Below are 20,759 nucleotides of genomic sequence, written 5' to 3' on the forward strand. Positions count from 1 at the left end.
AGAAGTTAGAATTAGCAGGGGACATCAAAATAGCTATTTCATATATGCCATACATACCAAAACATAGTGAAGACATTTAACATTAAGAAAAAGTCCCAAATTGAACTTGTAGAGATAAAAACTACAATACATAAGAAGAAAAAAAAAGTACTCTCAATGGGAATCACAGCAGATCAGACATTGCAAAAGGGAAAAAATCAGTGAACTTGAAAACATAACAATAGAAACTATGTGAAATGAAACACAGAAACGAGGTTCAAAAAATGAACAGAACAATGAGGTGCTCTGGGAAAACTTTAAGTGGCCTAATGTATATGTAATGGGGGTTCCCAAAGAGGGGACAGAAAAAATCATTTGAAGAAATAATGGTGGAAACATTTCCAAACGTGGTAAAAACTAGGAACCCACAGAGCCAAGGAATTCAACGAACCCTAAGAACAAGAACTATGAAACATCACCAATTGCAGAAAAGCAACAATAAAGAAAAACTATCAACCTAAAACTCTCTCAACACAGGTGACGTCTTCAGAAGCAAAGGTGGAAAACGATTTTCAGACATAAAAAACTTTTCTTACAACTTTAGTCTCCTTAAAAGATAACTGATCAAACAAAAACAGCAACAATATGGTGTGGAGTTTACACATATTTAAAATTAGAATATGATAGCAATAGCTCAAAGCCCAGGAGGGAAGAGATGGAAGTATATGTAAGTTTCTTATCCTCTGTGTAAAGTGGTATAATGTTACTTAAAGACAGACTGTGGTAAGTTAATAATGTATACTGTAAACCCCAACACAATCACTAACATAAAACACTTGTAGCCAGTAAACCAACAATGAAGATAAAATGGAATTATATAGAGTATTCAATTGATTCGAAAGAAGGCAGAAAAAGAGGAAAAGGAAAACAAAGAACAGATGGGGCAAATAGAAATCAAATAGTAATATGATGAGTTGGAACTTAACTATATTAGTAGTCACATTAAATGCAAATGGTCTTCATATATTAAAGTACAGAAATGATCAAATTAAACAGCAAGAGCTGACTATATGCTGCATACAAAAATGCACTTCAGATAATAAAGACAAAAATAGGAAAAAGTAAAAGGATGTGAAAAGAAATACCATGCAGAAGGGTAATAGCAGCAGGATGGCAGAACAGGAGGACCTGGTCCCTTTCCTCCACACACTGATTCAGCGACAACACAGAGACAGATTCCCTTTGTGAGAAATCCAGAAACTAGTTGAAAGTGCCAAGAACCCACAATGAGGAAAATATAAGTCTCTTCAACAAATAGTGTTGGGAAAATTGGATATCCACATGCAAAAGAATGAAATTGGAACCTTACCTTACACTATACTCAAAAATCAACTCAAAAAGGATTAAAGGCTTAAGTGTAAGGATTTAAAGTGTAATACTACTGTGATGAAAAATGGGGGAAAGCTTCATGACATTGGTCTTGGCAATGATTTCTTGGCTATGATACCAAAAGCTCAGTCAAGAAAAGCAAAAACGGACTACCTCCACTAAAAACTTTCTGCATAACAAAGGAAACAACAAAATGAAAAGACAACCCACAAAATTTGAGACAGTATTTGTAAACTATATAGTAGATAAGGAGTTAATTTCCAAAATATAGAAGGAACTCCGGCAACTCAGCAGCAAAAATAAATAACCTCATTTTTTTTTAAAAGGAGAGTATTTGAATAGATATTTATCCAAAGACATACAAATGGCCAATGGTGTGTGAAAAGATGCTCAGCATCACTCGTGTCAGGGAAGTGTGCATCAAAACTGCAGTGAGATGTCACCTCCCACCTATTAGGATGGCTATTATCAAGAAGACAAAGATGAGTGTTGGCAAGGCTGTGGAAAAACTGGAACCTTTGTACAGTGTTGGTGGGAATGCTTCTTTTACTTAGTATAATAATTTTGAGATTCATCTTTCAACAGCAATTCAATTAACAATCCAATAGGGTGGGGGGAGGAATTTCACTTGAGTCAAACTGAGGATTACAACGTGGGAAACAGACTCTCTTAAAGCTTTGAGAACTCTTCCGCCAGTTAGTAGCTGAAAGCAGTCATACATTTTCAAGACAAAGTTTCATATAGCAAAATGACACCATGATGTTTACATTAACTTCACCAAAGGCACACAGTCCAGGTGAGCACATACAAAGCAAGCAGTGAGTCACTGGACCCTTCACAGAGCTGGGAAAGAACTCTATTCTTTTAGGAAGTTACAGTGCTAGCGTCAGAAGAAAGGAGGAAAAAATAATCTTTACGGTGGAGCAAGTGCTCTCACCTTTGTTTTAAATAGTTAACAATTGTCTTTAATATTAAAATTGGAAGAACTAGTAAACCCACCCACTGGTTTTCTGTATGAAATACAATGCAAAGCTTATTAAGGGGAAATATGAGTCCTCTTAAATTAAAAATTTAACAAGAAAGGATGCGCATTGTATGACTTTTGGTTTTTTGTTTTTTGTTTTTAACACGTTTATGGTTATGGTTGTATGGTTCCTGTACAGTAAACTACACATATTTCAAATGTTCAATTTGATGAATTTTGATAGATGTATACACCAATGAAACTACCACCACAATCAAGATGGCTAACATTTTCATCGCTCCCCAAGAGGTGCAATTTTCAAATTCCCAGTTTATCCCTTCCCACCCCGTTTACCCCCGGTAACCATAAGTTTGTTCTTTATGTCTGTGAGGTGCTCCCATCTTGGACGCACTCTGGTTAATGTGAAATGCAGGTGCACACTGCACATTAGGGAGGGAGGGAGGAGGCCCAAACAGACACAGAGAATTTTATGTTTAATTTGTTTTTTCCTGCCTTAAAACATAAAATTTTATTTCATCGCATTCATGTAGTTCATTTCTTTGTACCGTGGAATATACCACAATTTGTCCATCCTCTCACCCATTGACAGATGTTTGGGTGGTTTCTAGTTTTAGGTTATTTTGAATTAAGCTGCTGTGACTATTCTTGTGCAAGTCTTCATGGATATATGCTTTCATTTCTCTTGGGTAAGCACCTAGAACTGGAATTTTGGGTCATGGGGTAGGTGCATCTTTGACTTTATAATAAACTGCCAAACAGTTTTCTAAAATGTTTGTGTAATGATACGTCCCACTAGCAATGAATGAGCATTCTAATTGCTCAGAATGCTTGTTAGCCTGTAATGTTACCAATCTTTTTAATTTTAGCCATTCTGTTAGGTATGTAATGGTATCTCAGTGTGATTTTAGCTTCCAGTTCCCTGATTTTGAGCATCTTTTTATGCGATTGTTGGCCATTAGGTCTTCACTTTATAAAGTATCTGTTCAAAACTTATGTCCATTAAAGAATAATTTTTTTTTAATATTGAGTTGTAGGAGTTCTTTAAGTATTCTGAATATGTCCTATTCAGATATATGTATCAAGATTATTTTTCCCAGTCTGTTTTGCTTATTAATTTTGTTAAATTGTCTTTTAATAAACATGTTTTAAATTTTGAATTTCATCAATTTTTAAAAATTGTATATTCTTTATCACTTACAGACCCTCTGCAGGCCTCATAGAGTGTACCACGTCCTAGGTACTCCAAGCCGGTAGAACATAAAAAGTTCAGTGGTATTTTTTTTTTAGCTCTACCTGAATGGCAATATTTTAGTTGTGTTCTTGACTTCATTACAGAGACTTCATCCAGAACAGTGGTTTAAAATTTACTGAGCAGATTTCCGCCCCCTCCCCTACCTGCCTTGAAACTGTTAAAAATAGGGTTGCTGAGCTCCACTCCGACTGAATGATTTCGTTTCACAGTTCTGTTGGCTTGTCGGGGAATCACTGATCTAGTTGTCCTAAATGCTTGACCGAACTTAAGGCTACTCCACCTACCACTTCCTCAAACAGAGGGCAGGACACTGTTAATGGAAAAAAACCTGTTGCATTTTCATTTCCGCGTACTGTTACCACCAGTCCCTTTCACAGTCCTTGGAAGCAGTTAATTAGAAAGCACTGGGGGGAAAGCGCTGGAGAACTTTACCAGATTCTGTTGTAATAAGGCATAACTGAATAAAATATTTCAGAACAGGAATCACTTGCATGGTCAGCGTGCTTTCCAACTGCTGGCTCTTGCTTTTCTTTTGCAAGAGAAAATTGCAACAAGTCTTCACAGGAAGTTTTTTGTTGCTCCATCTTTATTTCTCTTTCAGAAGAAAAAAAAGTTGGTTCTCCTAATGGCTTTGATAATACACCCTCACTTGGTTGGCAATAAAACATGAAACTTCTCATTGGGTATTTTCAAGACTGCCACGAGGAATCAGCTGCCAGTTTACTGCAATGTGGAAAACTGCACGAGAGTCTGGGATTGGACTCAAAATGCTAATTTCAAAGGTCGAGTGAAGCTGCGGCTCACGTTTTCGCTTGCCGGCGCTCTCTGCAGGCAGAACAAAGACCCAGCCCGCGAAGGCGGAGGCTGAGACCCATCTCAAATCTGCTTTCCTGAGATAATTTTGGAATCATGCCTGAAATGCCGCAGAACATGGAACAGGTAAGAGCTAGCTATTCAAGAAAAGAAGCATTCTGGAGTTAGAGTTTCCTTAAAAGCATTCCAATGAACCTCTGGAAAAAACCGAAAGGGTGTGTTAAAAAGAAAATAAATGGGTGTCATTCATTTCTTTAAAACATACTACTTTGGGACTTGGAAGAATAAAGCAACTTTAATTATTGACCCTTTATGGATAGCTCAGCTAAGTCTCAATTGACCAAAAAAGAAAAAAAAAAAAAGCAAAACAGAACAGCAGTTTCATTTATCAGATTAAATGTAGGGGAAGGTTCTATATAAATAACGATTTTATCTGTAGTTGTGTGCTCCAGCCTTTCGTTGTCTTGGCATGAACTGAATCTGCTAAGCGAACTTTTAGCTCCAGATTGCTCTCTTTAAATTTATATAATTAGCCACCACATGAACTTGGATATTGGCTGTATAGCAATGGCGTTTTTATTCAGAGAAACTTTGATTTTCAAAAAGAATGATTAAAACCTATACATGAACATATGCCCCTAGAACCATACCCAAGTTTTACCTGGCAAGTATCAAACCAGATTCTCAAATGTAGACAAGTAAACTCTTTTTGTTCCTCACTTAAGATAAGGCTGATCTGAGAATCAAAATGCTAATTGCATATGCATGTCCTTAAATCATCTTCACGTTGAGCACTTAATTTTTTTTCCTAGTCAGATTAGATTGCATCACCTGTTGCAACTGGAAACTTTACAAAAACTCCCAGTTTTTAAAGAGGGGAGGGTCAAGAGGATCTTGAATCCACCTCCCCCACTACTTACCCACACCTTTTCTTTGATGTTGGCAGATTATGCACGGTTAGCCTTGGGGCATTCCTCTCGAGGACTCTAAATAATGCTAAATTGATTAGCAGCCTGGATCAAAACAAAAATTGAAAAGGGGCCTGAAGCTCTCTTCTGTTACTGTTCCAAAGAAACTTTATGCTTAACGCAAATAAGATGAGTTATTGTTGGGGGTTGGGTAGGAAGGAAAGTCATGGGACTCAGACGTGGAAAAACTTTTTGAAAGCTTGGTCTTTAGCTCTAAGATTAAACCAGAAAAGGTTTATGAAAGTAATGTTTCAAAAAGATCCAAGCAGTAATCACTTTTGTGGACGACTTTTAAGGTCTTGGTGTATCCTGTGTGGTTGGACAAGAACACTCAAACTGTTCGGTGTAAAGCTGACGAACCCTACGCAGTCCATGCGCGGGTTTTTTTCCGAGTAAATTTCACAGGCATCCCAGTGGGCGGGGTACTTTTTTCGGTTTTGAACTGCAAGAGGAATCAGTTGCATGCTAGGTCAGCCTCAGTGCTTAGGGCTGTTTCTGCCTTATCACTTTACAAAAGCGCGATACAGATGGTATAAGGTCCGGCATTACTCTCTTCCCCTGGTTCCCTTAATTTTCGGTGGTGGCGGAGGCTCGGCTCCTGTAGCCCAGCGTTGCAGCCTGTAAGGCGGTGCTTCTCAAAGGGTGGTCTTGTTTCCTGTTAAATTCTCTAAAATGCAGAGTCCCAGACTCGACTACCACAGCTCATTCTGCAGTTATTGGTGAAGTCCGAGAATCTGCGTTTCAAAGAGGCACCCAAATAATTCATCCCCCAGTCCCCTTACCCGTTTTTATTTTTAACTAGTTAAAAATAGTTTGACATCTTTGGAATTTCACACGTACTACTTTCTAGCATCTCAGAAAGACAAATGGGTTGTCGAGGTGTTAAGGACTCAGAATGCTAACACTTTAATTTTTATTCCAGTCTCTTTCTAAATCTCTCAAAAAGCACTCAGAGCTCTAGAAATAATGTCCATCGTGCCTCCACCCCCTCGCCTCACCCCTCCCACCATGACTTTAAAATGCTTTCTCTCACTTTACGTATTACATGCCCAGTTGATTCTTAATGCATTGCGCACAGTCTATACACTTGAAAGTCCAGGCAATCCAGTTCAATGCTTACCTAGTCGAGAAGGAAAAAACACAAAATAAACAACCCCCCGGCCCCCAAACAAAACTCGCATTCCCTTCCTTAAGGCCAGGTCCTTTGTGTTGTGTATCCCTTTAAGAGTTGGCGCGTGGGCTGGGAGCGCCCGGAGCGCGCCCGCCCCCTTTCTGGGGCTTCGGCGGCGCGTGGCCAATCAGGGGTGCGGCCTTGGCAGCGGAAGCCGGAAGCGGTGAGCGGGGGCCGGTCCGGACCTAGGGGAGGCGGGCCGAGGGTGTTGGAGCTGCGGCCCGCGGTGATCCTGGGCTGGAGGAAGCGGCGGTCGCTGCGGCGGCGGCGCAAAGACGGCGGGCATGGTGGGGCGGGAGAAGGAGCTCTCTATACACTTTGTTCCCGGGAACTGCCGGTTGGTGGAGGTGAGGGACTCGGCCCGGGGTGCGGTAGGGTGGGATTGGTGGGGGGGATTGCGTCTTGAGAGAACCGATTGCGCGGAGGGGGAAGAGTCTGGTCGCGGGGGCTCCAGTGTTTTTCCAGACGCATCCTGCTCGCGTCGGAGGCCCCTGGAGGCGAGGGCGTCGCCGCCGAGTTTGTTTACCTCGGTGCACAGCCTTCTGTGTTTTCTTTTCCAGCCGCTGCGACGGGAAATGAGTCGGTCGGGTTTCATTTTCGAGTCTCCAGTCTCGCCTCCCAAGAACGAAGAGGGTTTTTCAGAACTGTTTCAGTTTTGATGCTTTATTAATTTATTTTTCGTCCTTTGTTCGAATCCCTCAATCGCAAGAGTTCGTATCTCTGGGAAAGAAGGGACCAGGTGGCTCTTCAGAAATAACAGGGCTGGAGTTGAAAACTTATCGAACTCTTAGTTTATACGCGGGACTATGTTAAGCGCTTTACGTGCATTATTTACGTTAATCCTCGTAACTGTGGGATAGTGTTTTTGCTCCATTTTGTAGATAAGAAAATTGAAGTTTAGAGGGCGAGTGCTTGGCCCAAGTTGATTCAGTAAGGTTGCAGCGGGAATTCAGCTACGGGTCTATTTGACTGTCCCAGGCTTTGAACCAGGTTGCATAAAGGAAGGCTATTACTTGTTTTTCTAGAGCCCCAATTGTCTTCTCTATTTCATTCCAGGACCCCCAGCATTCATCAATCCACAGAATATATCTGGCCCTGGAAATAAGAATGTTAATGCCCAGGTCGATATGTCTTGTGGATAAAAGAGAGGATATAGGTGATGGCTATTTTTGATAATGCAAAATTTTTATGTCTCCAAAATGTAGCACACTTAGTGTTTTTAGATCACTTTGGGATTTGGGGGGTAAAGTTAGACCAGATGGGCCGTTCAAACCTGTATATTCCTGTACTGCAAAGAATGCTGAGTACATAACGTGACGTATTGTTTGTTTATATTTGTGCTTATGTGCATATATATCTATGTGTATAAAACTTAATTTTCACAATAGGCGCTCAGGAGACTAAATGAAAATGGGTTTTCCTTCATGAAAATGGGTTTTCCTTCGTTAAAATTGTACAGCCAAAAGCTTGGGACATATTTGCTGCTCTCAAAACCTGTAGAATTAAAACTCACTTGTGAGAATGAGGATTGTCTTATAGTTTATATTAAAGAAATAGACTGTAGTGGTTTCTGTTCATAATACTGGCTGTGGGCTACATTGGGGTAACAGTAGGAGTTAGACCAATGCCACTTAGGTGTCTTTAAAAAGTTTCTTAAGTTTGGGAGTGTCTACTCAGAGATCTGCCTCAAGGGGAATGTTGTGAGAATCAAATAAAGAAATGAATGTGAAATTTTGCCAAAATTAAGAGGTTCTAAAAATAGCAAAGCATTATTATATTTACCACTAAAGTGTAAGAAGAACCCACTTTAGCTATTCATGATCTTTCACTCTTGACTTTTTCTAGGACTTTTTTATAATTGAAGTATAGTCAGTTACAAGGTGTTATTTCTCCGGGACATTTTTAGTACAAGTTAATCCAAGTGTGCTAAAGTAGAAACCGCTGTCCCAGAGTACTGTTTTGGACCACTTTAAAAGAGCCACTTATCTCCCATTGCCTGTACAACTTGGCATCATTTGATTAGATAGGACAAATAAGAGCTGCAGCTCTGCATTTGTTTATATGTATTTAATTTTTTAATTTTCTTTTTTTTTTTTTTTTGGTGTCTATAAATCTGGTCATCTGAAGTTATTGAATTCTGTACATATAAGAGTTTATATGTTAAGAGGCAAATATGCTCAGAGCAGCTTAAAGTGATGTTTGGGATACTTGATCTATAAGAATGAAAATTGAGAAATAGACTTTTCAGGCAAACAAAATATTTTCAACTCTTTATTGTGCTTTGGGTTAAATGGACAGCATGTTATTCTTCCATTCAGAGTTCCTTGAGGTGTTTGGACATTCCTGTGTTTTCCAGGAGTAATTTATAGAGTAATGGTCCAAAGTAATTTTTAGAGGAATATTTTCCTCTTTTCAAAAAGAAAATAAATCAAACCTGTGCTTTAGGAAGCTTCAGGTAGAGTTCTGTTTATAGGAAGTCAAAAATAGAAGAGGTATTTTTGTTTGACCTCTTTTAATTTCAGAGTGATGCATATTTTCTTCGCCAACCACCAATAAACTTGCAGTGCAAATGAAAACATCTTGTTTTGGCTCCTATACTGGTGACAGAAAGTGCTCATTGAGTCTCTAGAGAGACCTATGTGAAAAGAGGAAAAGTTACTTTAAGTAAATGAAGCTTCTTTCACTGTATTCAGATCCCTCTGCGGTAAGGCTAATACAGAAAAATGTTAGAATTATAGGACTGGAAAACTGGAAGAGCCTTAGTCATCTTGTCCAGATGCCTCATTTCAAGAGTGATGAGTTAAATCAGTAGAGATGGAGTAACTTCTCAGGGCCACGGTTTGTGACACAGCAGATTAAATTTAATTGTCATGAAACAAATAGAGACAAAACAGTATATATTTGGCTGGATGGTAGAAGCAGGAAGACCCAAGTTCTGGTCCCAACTTTTTCCCTTTTACAGTGGGTAAAACCTTTAACATCTGTGGACTTAAGATTTCTCACTATGGAAGTAATATCTGCCCTGCCTGTCTAGTAAGACTATTCTTATGGTCGAAAGGTATGATGTGGGTTTATATAACACATTGAAATATGAAATTGTGCAGAATCATTTCTGTTTCAGAAAATGTTTGCACTTCAGATCTCCGTTCTTTTAATATAGAAAATTCTTGACCACTGACATCTGACCACTAGGTAGCATGGACTGTTTTATATTTTCTTCTAGGGACCTTACATATTATCCCAGGGTATAAGGATGTAAGGTTGTATTTCTTTACACAATTGCCATCATTTTGGAAAGTTAAATGTATTATATTCCTTAAGGAGCCTTGCTGTGCTTGTAACATAATACTATATTTCATCAGCTGTAAGATGCTCTTGAATTTAATAAAATTATCTGGTCTCTTAGTTTAAGATGCACTAAAAAGCAAAAAACACTGCCAAACTGCAACATTTGTAAGGTGTATCTTTATTTCATTCATTTAACAGAGATGATAAATGAGGAAAAAATGTGCTTTACCGAATCAGTGAAGTACACAGAAGTATTATATTACGATTTAGTAACCTTTGTGGTTACTACAAGCATGATGCTTATTCTTTGACTTCTTTTTCTAGTTTTCCTTTTTACAGGGGTAAAAAGGAAAGATGTTGTCGCTTCTAGAAAGATAGGTGGCAGTTTTTTGGTTTGTTTGAATAAGAGCAGTTTATCTTTGGGGGTACCTTGGACTTTGCTGGAGTTCAGAATTACAGTTTTCAAAGTGGAGTTCCCGAATCACCACCGTCAGCCCCACCTGGAAACTTACTGCAGCTTATCCAGCCTCATCTCAGATGTGCTGGATCTGAAAGCCTCCCAGGTGATTCTGATCCCCACTGGATGAGGCCTGTGAACAACTGATCGAAAAGCTACCATCTCTTCTTAGAGTGAACTAGAGTTGAGAAACTCAGAAAAATCAGATCATAGCTCTTTTATAGTATTTTTCCCAGGGATCTTTACAGTATTTATCCTGAGTAAATTGTTTTCTGATTGTATCTCTGCTAGAGTTGGCATGTTTTAACCTCTTTACAATTACAGTCTTTGTAGAGCTGTTTCCTTGCCAGAATTCAAAGAAAATATTTTACTGGCTGAAATCCTTGTTTTCACAGATCAGTTGGCTTAGAGCCAAGTTTTTCAACAGAGAGCCTAATGAATATTTCTTCAGTTTTTAAAATGTCTTGAAATTGATTGAAGCAAGGAAAAAAAAATACCTTTAAGAATTTACCTGTATACTGTCTCTGTCAGCCCTTTCATTTCAGGGTTTTTCTATAGATAAAAATACCTGATTTGGGTGGACTTTTTTCTTTTTAAGTGTATAGTCTGCTAAGTTACTTAGCTGAATTAAGGGCTAGAGAGGTCTTTGGTTATTATGTGCATATTTAAAGTTTTTAACAGTCTAGAGTTAGGTGACTATAACAGTGTTGGAAATAAAAAGGCCTCAAGTTGATAAAATTTAATAAAACTTTTTGTTGTTTTTTAATAGCAAATGTTGACTTAATTCAAGAGTTTATGAGGAAATTTTTGGTGTTATCTGTCTTGGGAAGAAGGGAAAGTTTTTTTGTTTTTTTTTAGGAAGGGAAAATTTTGAAGCTATGCCTTGGAAACATAGTACTTAAATTGCTAAATAGTAGTTACTTTTAATTTGTGTGTAAAGAATTTTCCCTTTTTAGCAATAGCAATACAATCAGTTTATATTTATTTTTTCTTTATCCTCTCTCTGTCTTTGTTAGTTTTAACTGGATTCTATAGGTAAATTTAGAGTTAACACAGGAATATTTGCTAGTTTGGTTAAACTTAGAATATTAGTGCTAAAAGGACCGAATTTATTTTTCCTCTACAGAAATGCCTGTGAAATGTGAATTCTCTAATTTGGATCTTTCAGAATATAAAAACATTAGGATTTGAAAGAAAACTTGGGATTAAAAGCTGAAGACCAAAAATGTTCACCTATAAATACTTTGGCAGAATATACCCCATCTATTTAATCAGGCCATAAAATAAGTTTGCTTAAAACTAATTGTGCATTTTTATAAGCAGAACCCACATAATTAAAATTGCTGTTCATTATTCATTTGGACATCATTGATCGTAAAAATAAGATTTTCTATTACTAACACAGGAAACCTGAATATTTGACTAGGTAATACCTTGCAGTATTATCTTGGGTTCTTTCTTATGAGTAAGATTATTAATACTTTTTCCTTTTTTTTTCTTTTGTATGTTCTTTTATTTTTTTAGCAGTTTTTATTGATCTGTAATAATTTTACAATGTTGTGTCAATTCCAGTGTAGAGCACAATTTTTCAGTTATACATGAACATATATATATTCATTGTCACATTTTTTTCTCTGTGAGCTACTATTAATACTTTTTCTTAACTGATGTGCTTACTGGTGCTGTTTGATTAATCTTTGTCCTAACTTAAGGATTGGGACAGATAATGGGACAGGAAGCAGACAATTTAGACCTGTAGTCTTGACATTTAGTGATTGATGATGGGGGCTCCTTTCGTTGAGAGAATATTTTCAAAGTAAGTAATCCTTTTCCTCTCCTTCACCTTTTAGGAGGAAGTTAACATTCCCAACAGGCGGGTTCTGGTTACTGGTGCCACCGGGCTTCTGGGAAGAGCCGTGTACAAAGAATTTCAGCAGAATAATTGGCATGCCGTTGGCTGTGGTTTTAGGAGAGCAAGACCAAAATTTGAGCAGGTTAATCTCTTGGATTCTAATGCGGTTCATCACATCATTTACGATTTTCAGGTATGGTTTGTTTTAACACATAAGTAAACGATTCAGAGTTGTCTGGATGATAAAAGGATGTTCTCTAGGAAGTTACCGTACTTAAGCTCTGACTTTACTAAGCAGTAGTAATACGTAACTTTCTTTTTTTTAATGTGCTTTTCTTTTTTTTAAGCATGACAAAGTATATGCCATTCTTAAGATTAGATTGAAACATAGGTTGACAAAAGACAGAAAATGAAACATTTTATAAAAAGCTTATGTTTATGTAGTTTATGTAGTAAAGTTATGTTTCTGTTTATGAAGTACTTTCCTAAGTACATTCAATGCAAGTGCTTTTTTAATTGAAATACAGTCAGTTTACAATGTTGTGCCAATTTTGATATACAACATGTTTCAGTTATACATACATGTATTCGTTTTCATATTCTTTTTCATTATAGATTACTACAAGATACTGAATATAGTTCCCTGTGCTGTATGGTAGAAACTTGTTTATTTTATATCTAGTAGTTAGTATCTGCAACTCTCGAACTCCCAATTTACCACCCCCTCCCCCCTGGTAACCATAAGTAGGTTTTCTATGTCTGTGAGTCTGTTTCTGTTTTGTAAATAAGTTCAGCAGATGCTTTTTTAATATTATCTGTAAACCTTACAACACTGCAAAACAGAAATTATCATTTCTGTTTTAGAGCTCACAAAGGCTCAGAGAGTTTAAATAGCTTGTTGGCCTTGGTCACAGAAAAGGTAAAAAAAAAAAAGTTTAGGTGCTATTACACTTCTGATCAAACTGGGAGTTTAAGTTCTTTCTAAAAATGTGATCCAGCAACACCTGCATCAGAATCACGTGGGAAACTTGTTCTTAGGTTTCACTCACAGAGATTGTAATTCATTAAGTGCTTTTTAAGAAGCAACCCACCTTAACACCCATTTAAGTTTGAAAACAAGTTTGAGATCACGCTTCCTCAGGCAGTTGGGAGAAGGAGGAAGTGGGGTATGTGGGGACACTAGCTCTGCCTGTCACTGGTCGTCCCAAATCTTTCCTCTGACTCAGCTCCCCTGGGAAGTAGGTGCCTCCTTCTCTACAGAGGACCCTCTGTGTTCCTCTGTCTTGACTTCTGTCATGTGATATTGAAACAGTTTTGTAACATACCTGTCTTTTCCATTAGATTGTGAAGTCCTTGGTCCTCACATAGTTCTTAGTATAAAGGTGTGATACTAAATGCTCAGCTGGGAATATAGTTTTTATGGATGGCTAATTTTCTTTAAATGATCTAAGAGATTTGAATTTATGAATCTAATTTGCAATCGATACTCCTCTCTGTTTATCAAAGATTTATTCAATATTTAGGCCACATTAATTACATACGTTATAGCTCTTCCCTCCCATCCAGATTATGAGACAAAGTTTATTTTGATTTAGAAGTATAGTTGTTGACACAGTTTTGTCTGATGTTGCCTGCTAAGTTGCTCTTTCCTTTTCAGGGTCTATATATATCTTTAAGGAAGTTTGAACCTTGGAAAAGGGGAAGTGTGACAAACCTACATTAGAAGTTACAGTGATTTAGTTGAAGGAATGTTGATTTAATAAACATTCATCTGTGATTTAATTTACCTTTGGAAAACTATAGTTCTTCTGTTTTATTTCTTTTTTGGGTTAAAAATAACACCAATGCTTAACTTTCAGCCCCACGTCATAGTACATTGTGCAGCAGAGAGAAGGCCAGATGTTGTGGAAAATCAACCAGATGCTGCTTCTCAACTTAATGTGGATGCTTCTGGGAATTTAGCAAAGGAAGCAGGTATTGATGACTTTATATAAAATCTTCATAAAATATTAAGTGATGACTGAGTTCATGAAGATGAAACTTTTGTAGGTCACTTATGAGAGATCTGTTGTTATATAAGATGAATAAGCTGTTACAAATTCCAGTAAAGAGTAATGTCATGTAGTAATTTAATAGATTCTTTTCTGTCTTTTTTTGTAGCTGCAATTGGAGCATTTCTAATCTATATTAGCTCTGATTATGTTTTTGATGGAACAAACCCACCTTATAGAGAGGAAGACATACCAAGTCCCCTAAATCTGTACGGCAAAACCAAGTTAGAGGGAGAAAAGGCCGTCCTGGAAAACAATTTAGGTAAGACACGTCTCTTTAGCCCCCTGACTTTTTTTAAGGATTCCTTTCTGTGTATGATATATAGATATATATAGAGAGAGATATGTTTTTAGTTTTTTAAAAAATTAGTCAAGGAACATAAATCATTGGAGAAAAACTAGAGAATGTAGTTAGTACAAAAGAAAAAAAAGTTTTAGAAATCCTGAAGACTTTATGAATCCTTCCAGACTTTTTCCAGTATCACTGTATATATGAATATCATTGTAGATAGAAAACAAATCATATGGAACAAATTTTTGTAATCTTTTGAAAAACAGGTCAGTATCATTTTTCTTACATTGAGGTATTCTGTTATCTGTATGGTTTTTCTTTTTTTCTTACGTGTGTCTGTATACGTAGACATATGTAAATGTGCTGATAATAAAGAATATACCCTATTTGAAAAAAAAATTAGAAAAAAATTTAGAATGGTGTAGAGTCCTCTTAATAATGCTCCCTCTAAGAGAGAAGCACCACATGTGGTTATGTATGGAAGTATTTTTTTGTGAATTTTAAAACATGCACATGTTGTTTGTAAGCTGGTTTTTCTCCCCCTACATATGTGCATCTCAGCACATACAGAGCCAGCTCTGAGATACTGTATCAGTGGCTGTGTGATACTTGATGTAACGAGCCCCTACATTGCTGCCTTAGATTGTCTGAATCCTGAGAAGCACCCCTCGTACACATAACCATACTAACACACGTTTAGGTGGAGTTTTTTCTATTATAAATTATCCTTCAGAAACCTTCCTTGAATATACATCAACATATGACTGACTCCTGACCAACGCAGAGGTTAAGGTTTCCGACCCTCCCTCAGTCAGAAATTTATGGATAACTTTTTGCTCCGCAAAGACTTAATTACTAGTAGCCTGCTCTTGATTGAAATCTTTCTTACCTACAGCATGAACAGTCCATTAACACAGTTTGTGTGCCCTATGTATAATATGCTATTCTTCAAGTAAACTAGAGAGAAGAAAATATTAAGAAAACCATAAGAGAAAAATGCATTCAGTATCGTACCGTGTCGCTACCGTAAATTTACTTCGCCTACTTACAAGATGAAGCGTCCATCAGTGACTACATCAGTGCTGTCTGGTGATACAAAACACTGTAGGTGTGACTCACATTACTAACTCTAGACTTCAGAAATGAGAAGATAATGCGAGAAGGAATTCATGCTTAGTTAAAGGTGTAATGATACGAAGCAGTGATACGGTTGCTTTGTGGTAGCCTGGTGTAATTGATCTGATCGCTTCACGGTAGCCTCACCTGTACACTCATGAATGAATCGTTACACAGTTATTATGGCCCGCAGTGTTATAGTCACATTTGTAATACAGTATTGGGAACGCTGTTACTTTTTTTTTTTTTTTTTTAAACTACTTAACCTGTGACAATTGGCTGATATGCAGTTTCTCCAATTACAGGAGAGAAGAGAGATATACTGTATGGTCATGTCATTGTCTGAAAACCATAGAACAATAGGAAAATGAACACATTATTTTATATTTACTGTCACTCACCTTATGCCCCTGTAAGGACAGGCTGTCCACTTCGTACAAGTCTTGTGCATGGTGTTTTCTTCGTGTATACGTGTGTGTATTTTTTGAAAAAAATCTGCATACAGGTGGCCCCACACAGTTCAAACCCATGTTGTTCAAAAGTTACCTTATACACTTGTCTGATAAGTCAATTTAATTTAAAAGCTCTTGTTGGATTTCGATTAAACTGTTAATTGTCTAATCTGTTGTAACCGCTCAGTATTGACCAAAATAAAATCTAAATACTTCGTAATTCCTTCATCAGTGGTTTCCAGAACTATGTGGTGAACCTTCATATGTGCTTTACACAGATTCACCAGTTGTTATGTTTTAACACGGGTTTTATACATACATTTTTTTTTTCTTCCAGAACTCATAGAGAATTAGTTGAATTTCACCCCAAAATACTTCACCATGTTATTTTCTAACAAAGATGTTCTTCACATAATTACAATGCAGTTACCACATTCAGGAAATTTAACATTAATACGATACATAGTCTATATAGGAATTTTCCCAGTTGTCCCAATAATGTCCTTTATTGCATTTTTTAAAATATATTTTTAGGGAAGTATAGTCAGTTTACAATGTTGTGTCAGTTTCTGGTGTACAGCACAGTGCTTCAGTCATAAAGGAACATACATGTATTTGTTTTCATATTTTTCACGCATTTTAATTTTCTAATCTAGGTTACAGTCAGTGATCACTTGTTGCGTTTAGTTGTCATGATGTTTTATTTTTAGCGGCCATAATAATGAAGAAATGTACAATCAATATGATAAGAATACCTCAAATGACAGACATTTAAAAGTATTCAGGATCACATTTGTTGAATAGGCATTATTACAGGTGAGCTGTGTCATTTTGGTGCATTGCAAGTTTTCTGCTATGATGCTGTTTACACCCATGTACCTTGATCTTACATCGAGACTTCAGAACCAATCAGCTTTAAAATATTATCTGCTTTTACTAATCTCTAGGAGCCGCCGTTTTGAGAATTCCTGTTCTGTACGGAGAAGTTGAAAAGCTTGAAGAAAGTGCCGTGACGGTTATGTTTGATAAAGTGCAGTTCAGCAACAAGTCAGCCAACATGGACCACTGGCAGCAGCGGTTCCCCACACACGTCAGAGATGTAGCCACGGTGTGTCGGCAGCTAGCAGAGAAGAGGATGCTGGTGAGAATCTTAAGTGCTTCTTTAAAACCACGCGGAGACCAAACAAAAGTAATTCAGACAGAAGGTTGTTACTCATAAATAATAAAAATATGCTTTTGTGTTTGATTTTATTTCTCAAATATTGTAGACCCCATCTGCCATCATTTTTTTATTGGAAGATAACTGAAAACTTGTATTGTTTTTTCTTCAAGTAACAAAATAATCTAATGTCTTTTAAGAAGTTAGTCTATTTAAGATCTAGGTAATGGCAAAAAAGAATCTACAGAGGAATTTATCATTTTAGCCACTCTAAGAATAGTTCATAATTTTTCAAGATATTTGAATATTTTAAGTATTTGAAAAAGTTGGAGCTAAATAGAATGTTCATAGAAAGATTAGAGACTGATTTATTTTAGAATATTAGTATGACTAATTTTTGAAACATCAAAATGTATATATTTTTTAAATATGTACTATGGCAGTATTTAAGGATGTTATTTCTAATTAACTCATCTTGAAAAAATGGTTCTGTTTGGTTTTAGTCTTAACCTTCTTAGGATAATTAAAAATACTCATTAAATTGACCTGTGTTCCCATAAAATTCTGTAAGCATTTTTAGGATTGCCACTAAATAAAATTGAAGCCACTTACATTTTTATTTTAAAAAATTCTTAAGGCTAAATTCTAGAAATAGCTTTTCATGTTTAACTAAGGATATTTCTAGGAATTTGATTTTAGATATCTTGTGTAGAGCATTCCAGAAAGGAGCGATACATTTTATTTCCTGGACCTTTTAAAGTTAGTTTTCTTGTCAAACCTGCCATTCCACTCAACTCAAAAAGTTTGAAAGCATTTTGAGTTTTTTGTGTCCTGTGTCCTTGTTAGGATCCATCAATTAAGGGAACCTTTCACTGGTCTGGCAATGAACAGATGACTAAGTATGAAATGGCGTGTGCCATTGCAGACGCCTTCAACCTCCCCAGCAGCCACTTACGACCCGTAAGTACATGGCATTTAAAACCTTCTTACTTATGTCCATCACGATGGCGTGTATTACTGATAACATTCTTCTTGTTGTGTGGAAGCATTGGATAACTTCATTTTCCAGTACAAGCAAAGTGAATTTGCTTGTATGTTGGCAGTTTGTCTGGTTACTTTTCTCTAAATTACCATATAAAAAGAAGGCCCTGTGTATTGTTGAAGTTTATAGAAAAAGTATTGTCTTGCCTGTAGCAGACACTGTTTATTTTTCCCAAGGATCAAATCCAACTTCTTGCATCGAGGGCAAGAGGGCAAAGTGAAGTAGAGAATCTAAATAAACCTCAGCATGTGGCTTTTCACTTACTTTTGATATTCTGTTCTTGTTTCATAGATAACTGACAGTCCTGTCTTAGGAGCGCAGCGTCCCAGAAATGCGCAGCTGGACTGCTCCAAATTGGAGACCCTGGGCATTGGCCAGCGAACACCATTTCGAATTGGAATCAAAGAGTCACTCTGGCCTTTCCTTATTGACAAGAGATGGAGACAAACGGTCTTTCATTAGAGTGTGTGTGGTGGTGGTTTTGTTTGTTTTTGTTTTTTTGTTTTTTAACGAGAAGTATAGTATGTGGCACTTTTTAAAGAAAAAAAGGAAATAGTTTTGTATGAGTGCTCTTTAATTGTGACTCATGATCTTTCAGGTAAATGATGCTCTTGCACTGGTGAAATTGTCTAAGGAAACGAAGGGCAATACTGCCTTTTTTGAAGTAACGATTTGTCTGTTTATCATTTTGTTCTGGCTTAATTTGCTGTTTGAATATAGTAAATTATGATTCTTAAATACTGGAGAGCCAGGATGAAACAGATCTGCTGTAGACTCCTTGTTTTTGTTTTTGTTTTTGTTTTTTTGGATGAAATGCATTGTTCATTCCTAGAAATAACCTCTACATTTTCAGGACTTTTGCAACCGTTGATCCTTTTAAAGTGAGTTAAATAGTATAAAAAATCATTGGTGTTCATTGTTTGATTTGCTTGAGCTCAGATCAAAATGTTTGAAGAAAGAAACTTTATTTTTGCAATGTAAGTGCAGTTTTTATGCTTGAGATATTTCCACGTGTTATGTATATCGGAACTCCTGCAGCTTGATGCCTCCTGCTTTTGTAGTGGTGTGTGGTGAGCACTTGAGAGAGAGAGAGAGAGAGAATGTGTGTATGTATTTTTTAAATATATATAAAACTGTCCTTTTCACTCCATGTCACTTAAGTGATATTTCATATGTGCGGTATACTAATAGTAATGGGCCTTGTAAGTCTTTTGACCATTCATGAGTAATAATAAATATGTACTGCTGGCATGGTAATGCTGAGTTTTCTTGTATTTACTTCTCTTTTTTAAATGTAAGGGCCGGGGGGGGAGGGTATAGCTCAGTGGTGGAGCACATGCTTAGCATGCACGAGGTCCTCAGTTCAGTCCCCAGTACCTCCATTAAAAAATAAGTAAATAACCTAATTATCCCCCCCCAAAAAAAACCTCAAGAATAATGTAAGGGCCAGGTGTCTAAACTGTTATTTTGTTACTTTACTTTTTAAAAATTACCTTCTTCCCATGTAACATCTGATGTGTACAAGAGACTATAGTTAATAAGTATTAAGATAGCAAAATGAACACTGGTGGACCCACCCCTTGAAGTCTAGAATGTTACAGATAACCTGTTGATTTTTTTTTTTAATGAAAAGCAACTGTGTACTCTTGTAATAATATTTACATAGAATGTTCTTTTTGAAGAATGCAGAGTATCTCAATGTGTTTTCTGTCCTAAGTAATATTCAGGTTATCTTAGTCTCAACAATATTTTTGGTCCTTAGGAAACAGAAGGGTAGAGCAACCAGTGACACGAGGCTTCCATCAGAGTTCAGTGCAAATCCTGGTGTCAGACTTTCCCACGTCCTTTGGGGAGTATTCTTTCCCTAGATTATGATCTTATTCTCCCATTGGACAAAAGTATTTGTTCCTAATTTCCTAATTTACTTAGAATTTGAAAGGATCAGATTTGGGTGATTTGGTTAAAGCAGCAGTTCCCACACCACCCTATGTTTTATTATTAACTAGGGAAATTTTACTGATACCTGAGCCCTATCCTGGACCCGCTGAAATCGAATTTCTGAAATTGATGCCTACTGATGGAGTTTTTAAATGTCCCCCAAGTGCTTCTAAGGCAGCCATCCTGGCATTTGTCTTTGGCAACCAGTGAAGCATTCTGGTTTCTTGTCAAAGTTACTTCATTTCATATAGTACAAAAGTCAGATTCTCAGAGTAAAAAATCCTTTCCTCTTTCTTTAGCTCCCTGTTTCTCATCTGTGGAAGAAACCAGTGTAGGTCAGATAGACCCTGGCATGTTCCTCCTAGAGGCATTCTACCTAAATAAGAATACACTCTCACAGTGTCCATGTGTTCTTACTCTCAGCAGCCCCTCTTTATTTACATAGAGTAGTAACACAGTATATATTTTTCTGCACTTTCTTTTCATTTAATATATATGCCTTGGAATTTATATAGTTGCAAAGAATTTCCTTTTTTTTTTTTTTCCCCTATTCAT

At 36.9% G+C, this 20,759-nt stretch overlaps 1 protein-coding gene across 2 annotated transcripts; it reads left to right on the top strand.

Moving 5' to 3' along the window:
* Positions 1-4,257: 4,257 nt before the first annotated feature.
* Positions 4,258-19,523, top strand: MAT2B (methionine adenosyltransferase 2 non-catalytic beta subunit). Of its 2 annotated transcripts, none has more exons than XM_031437747.2 (7): positions 4,258-4,544; positions 12,153-12,347; positions 14,014-14,128; positions 14,315-14,467; positions 17,013-17,206; positions 18,071-18,184; positions 18,558-19,523. In XM_031437747.2, exons 1-7 carry the CDS (start codon positions 4,515-4,517, stop codon positions 18,726-18,728), a joined length of 972 nt encoding a protein of 323 aa, XP_031293607.1. In that variant the 5' UTR covers positions 4,258-4,514; the 3' UTR covers positions 18,729-19,523. The 2 variants fall into 2 exon arrangements, with proteins under 2 accessions (XP_031293607.1, XP_031293606.1); XM_031437746.2 differs by lacking the exon at positions 4,258-4,544 and adding an exon at positions 6,748-6,904.
* The last annotated feature ends 1,236 nt before the right edge of the window (positions 19,524-20,759 follow it).

The sequence above is a fragment of the Camelus dromedarius genome, chromosome 27 (assembly GCF_036321535.1).
Source record: "Camelus dromedarius isolate mCamDro1 chromosome 27, mCamDro1.pat, whole genome shotgun sequence".
Lineage (NCBI taxonomy): Eukaryota > Metazoa > Chordata > Mammalia > Artiodactyla > Camelidae > Camelus > Camelus dromedarius.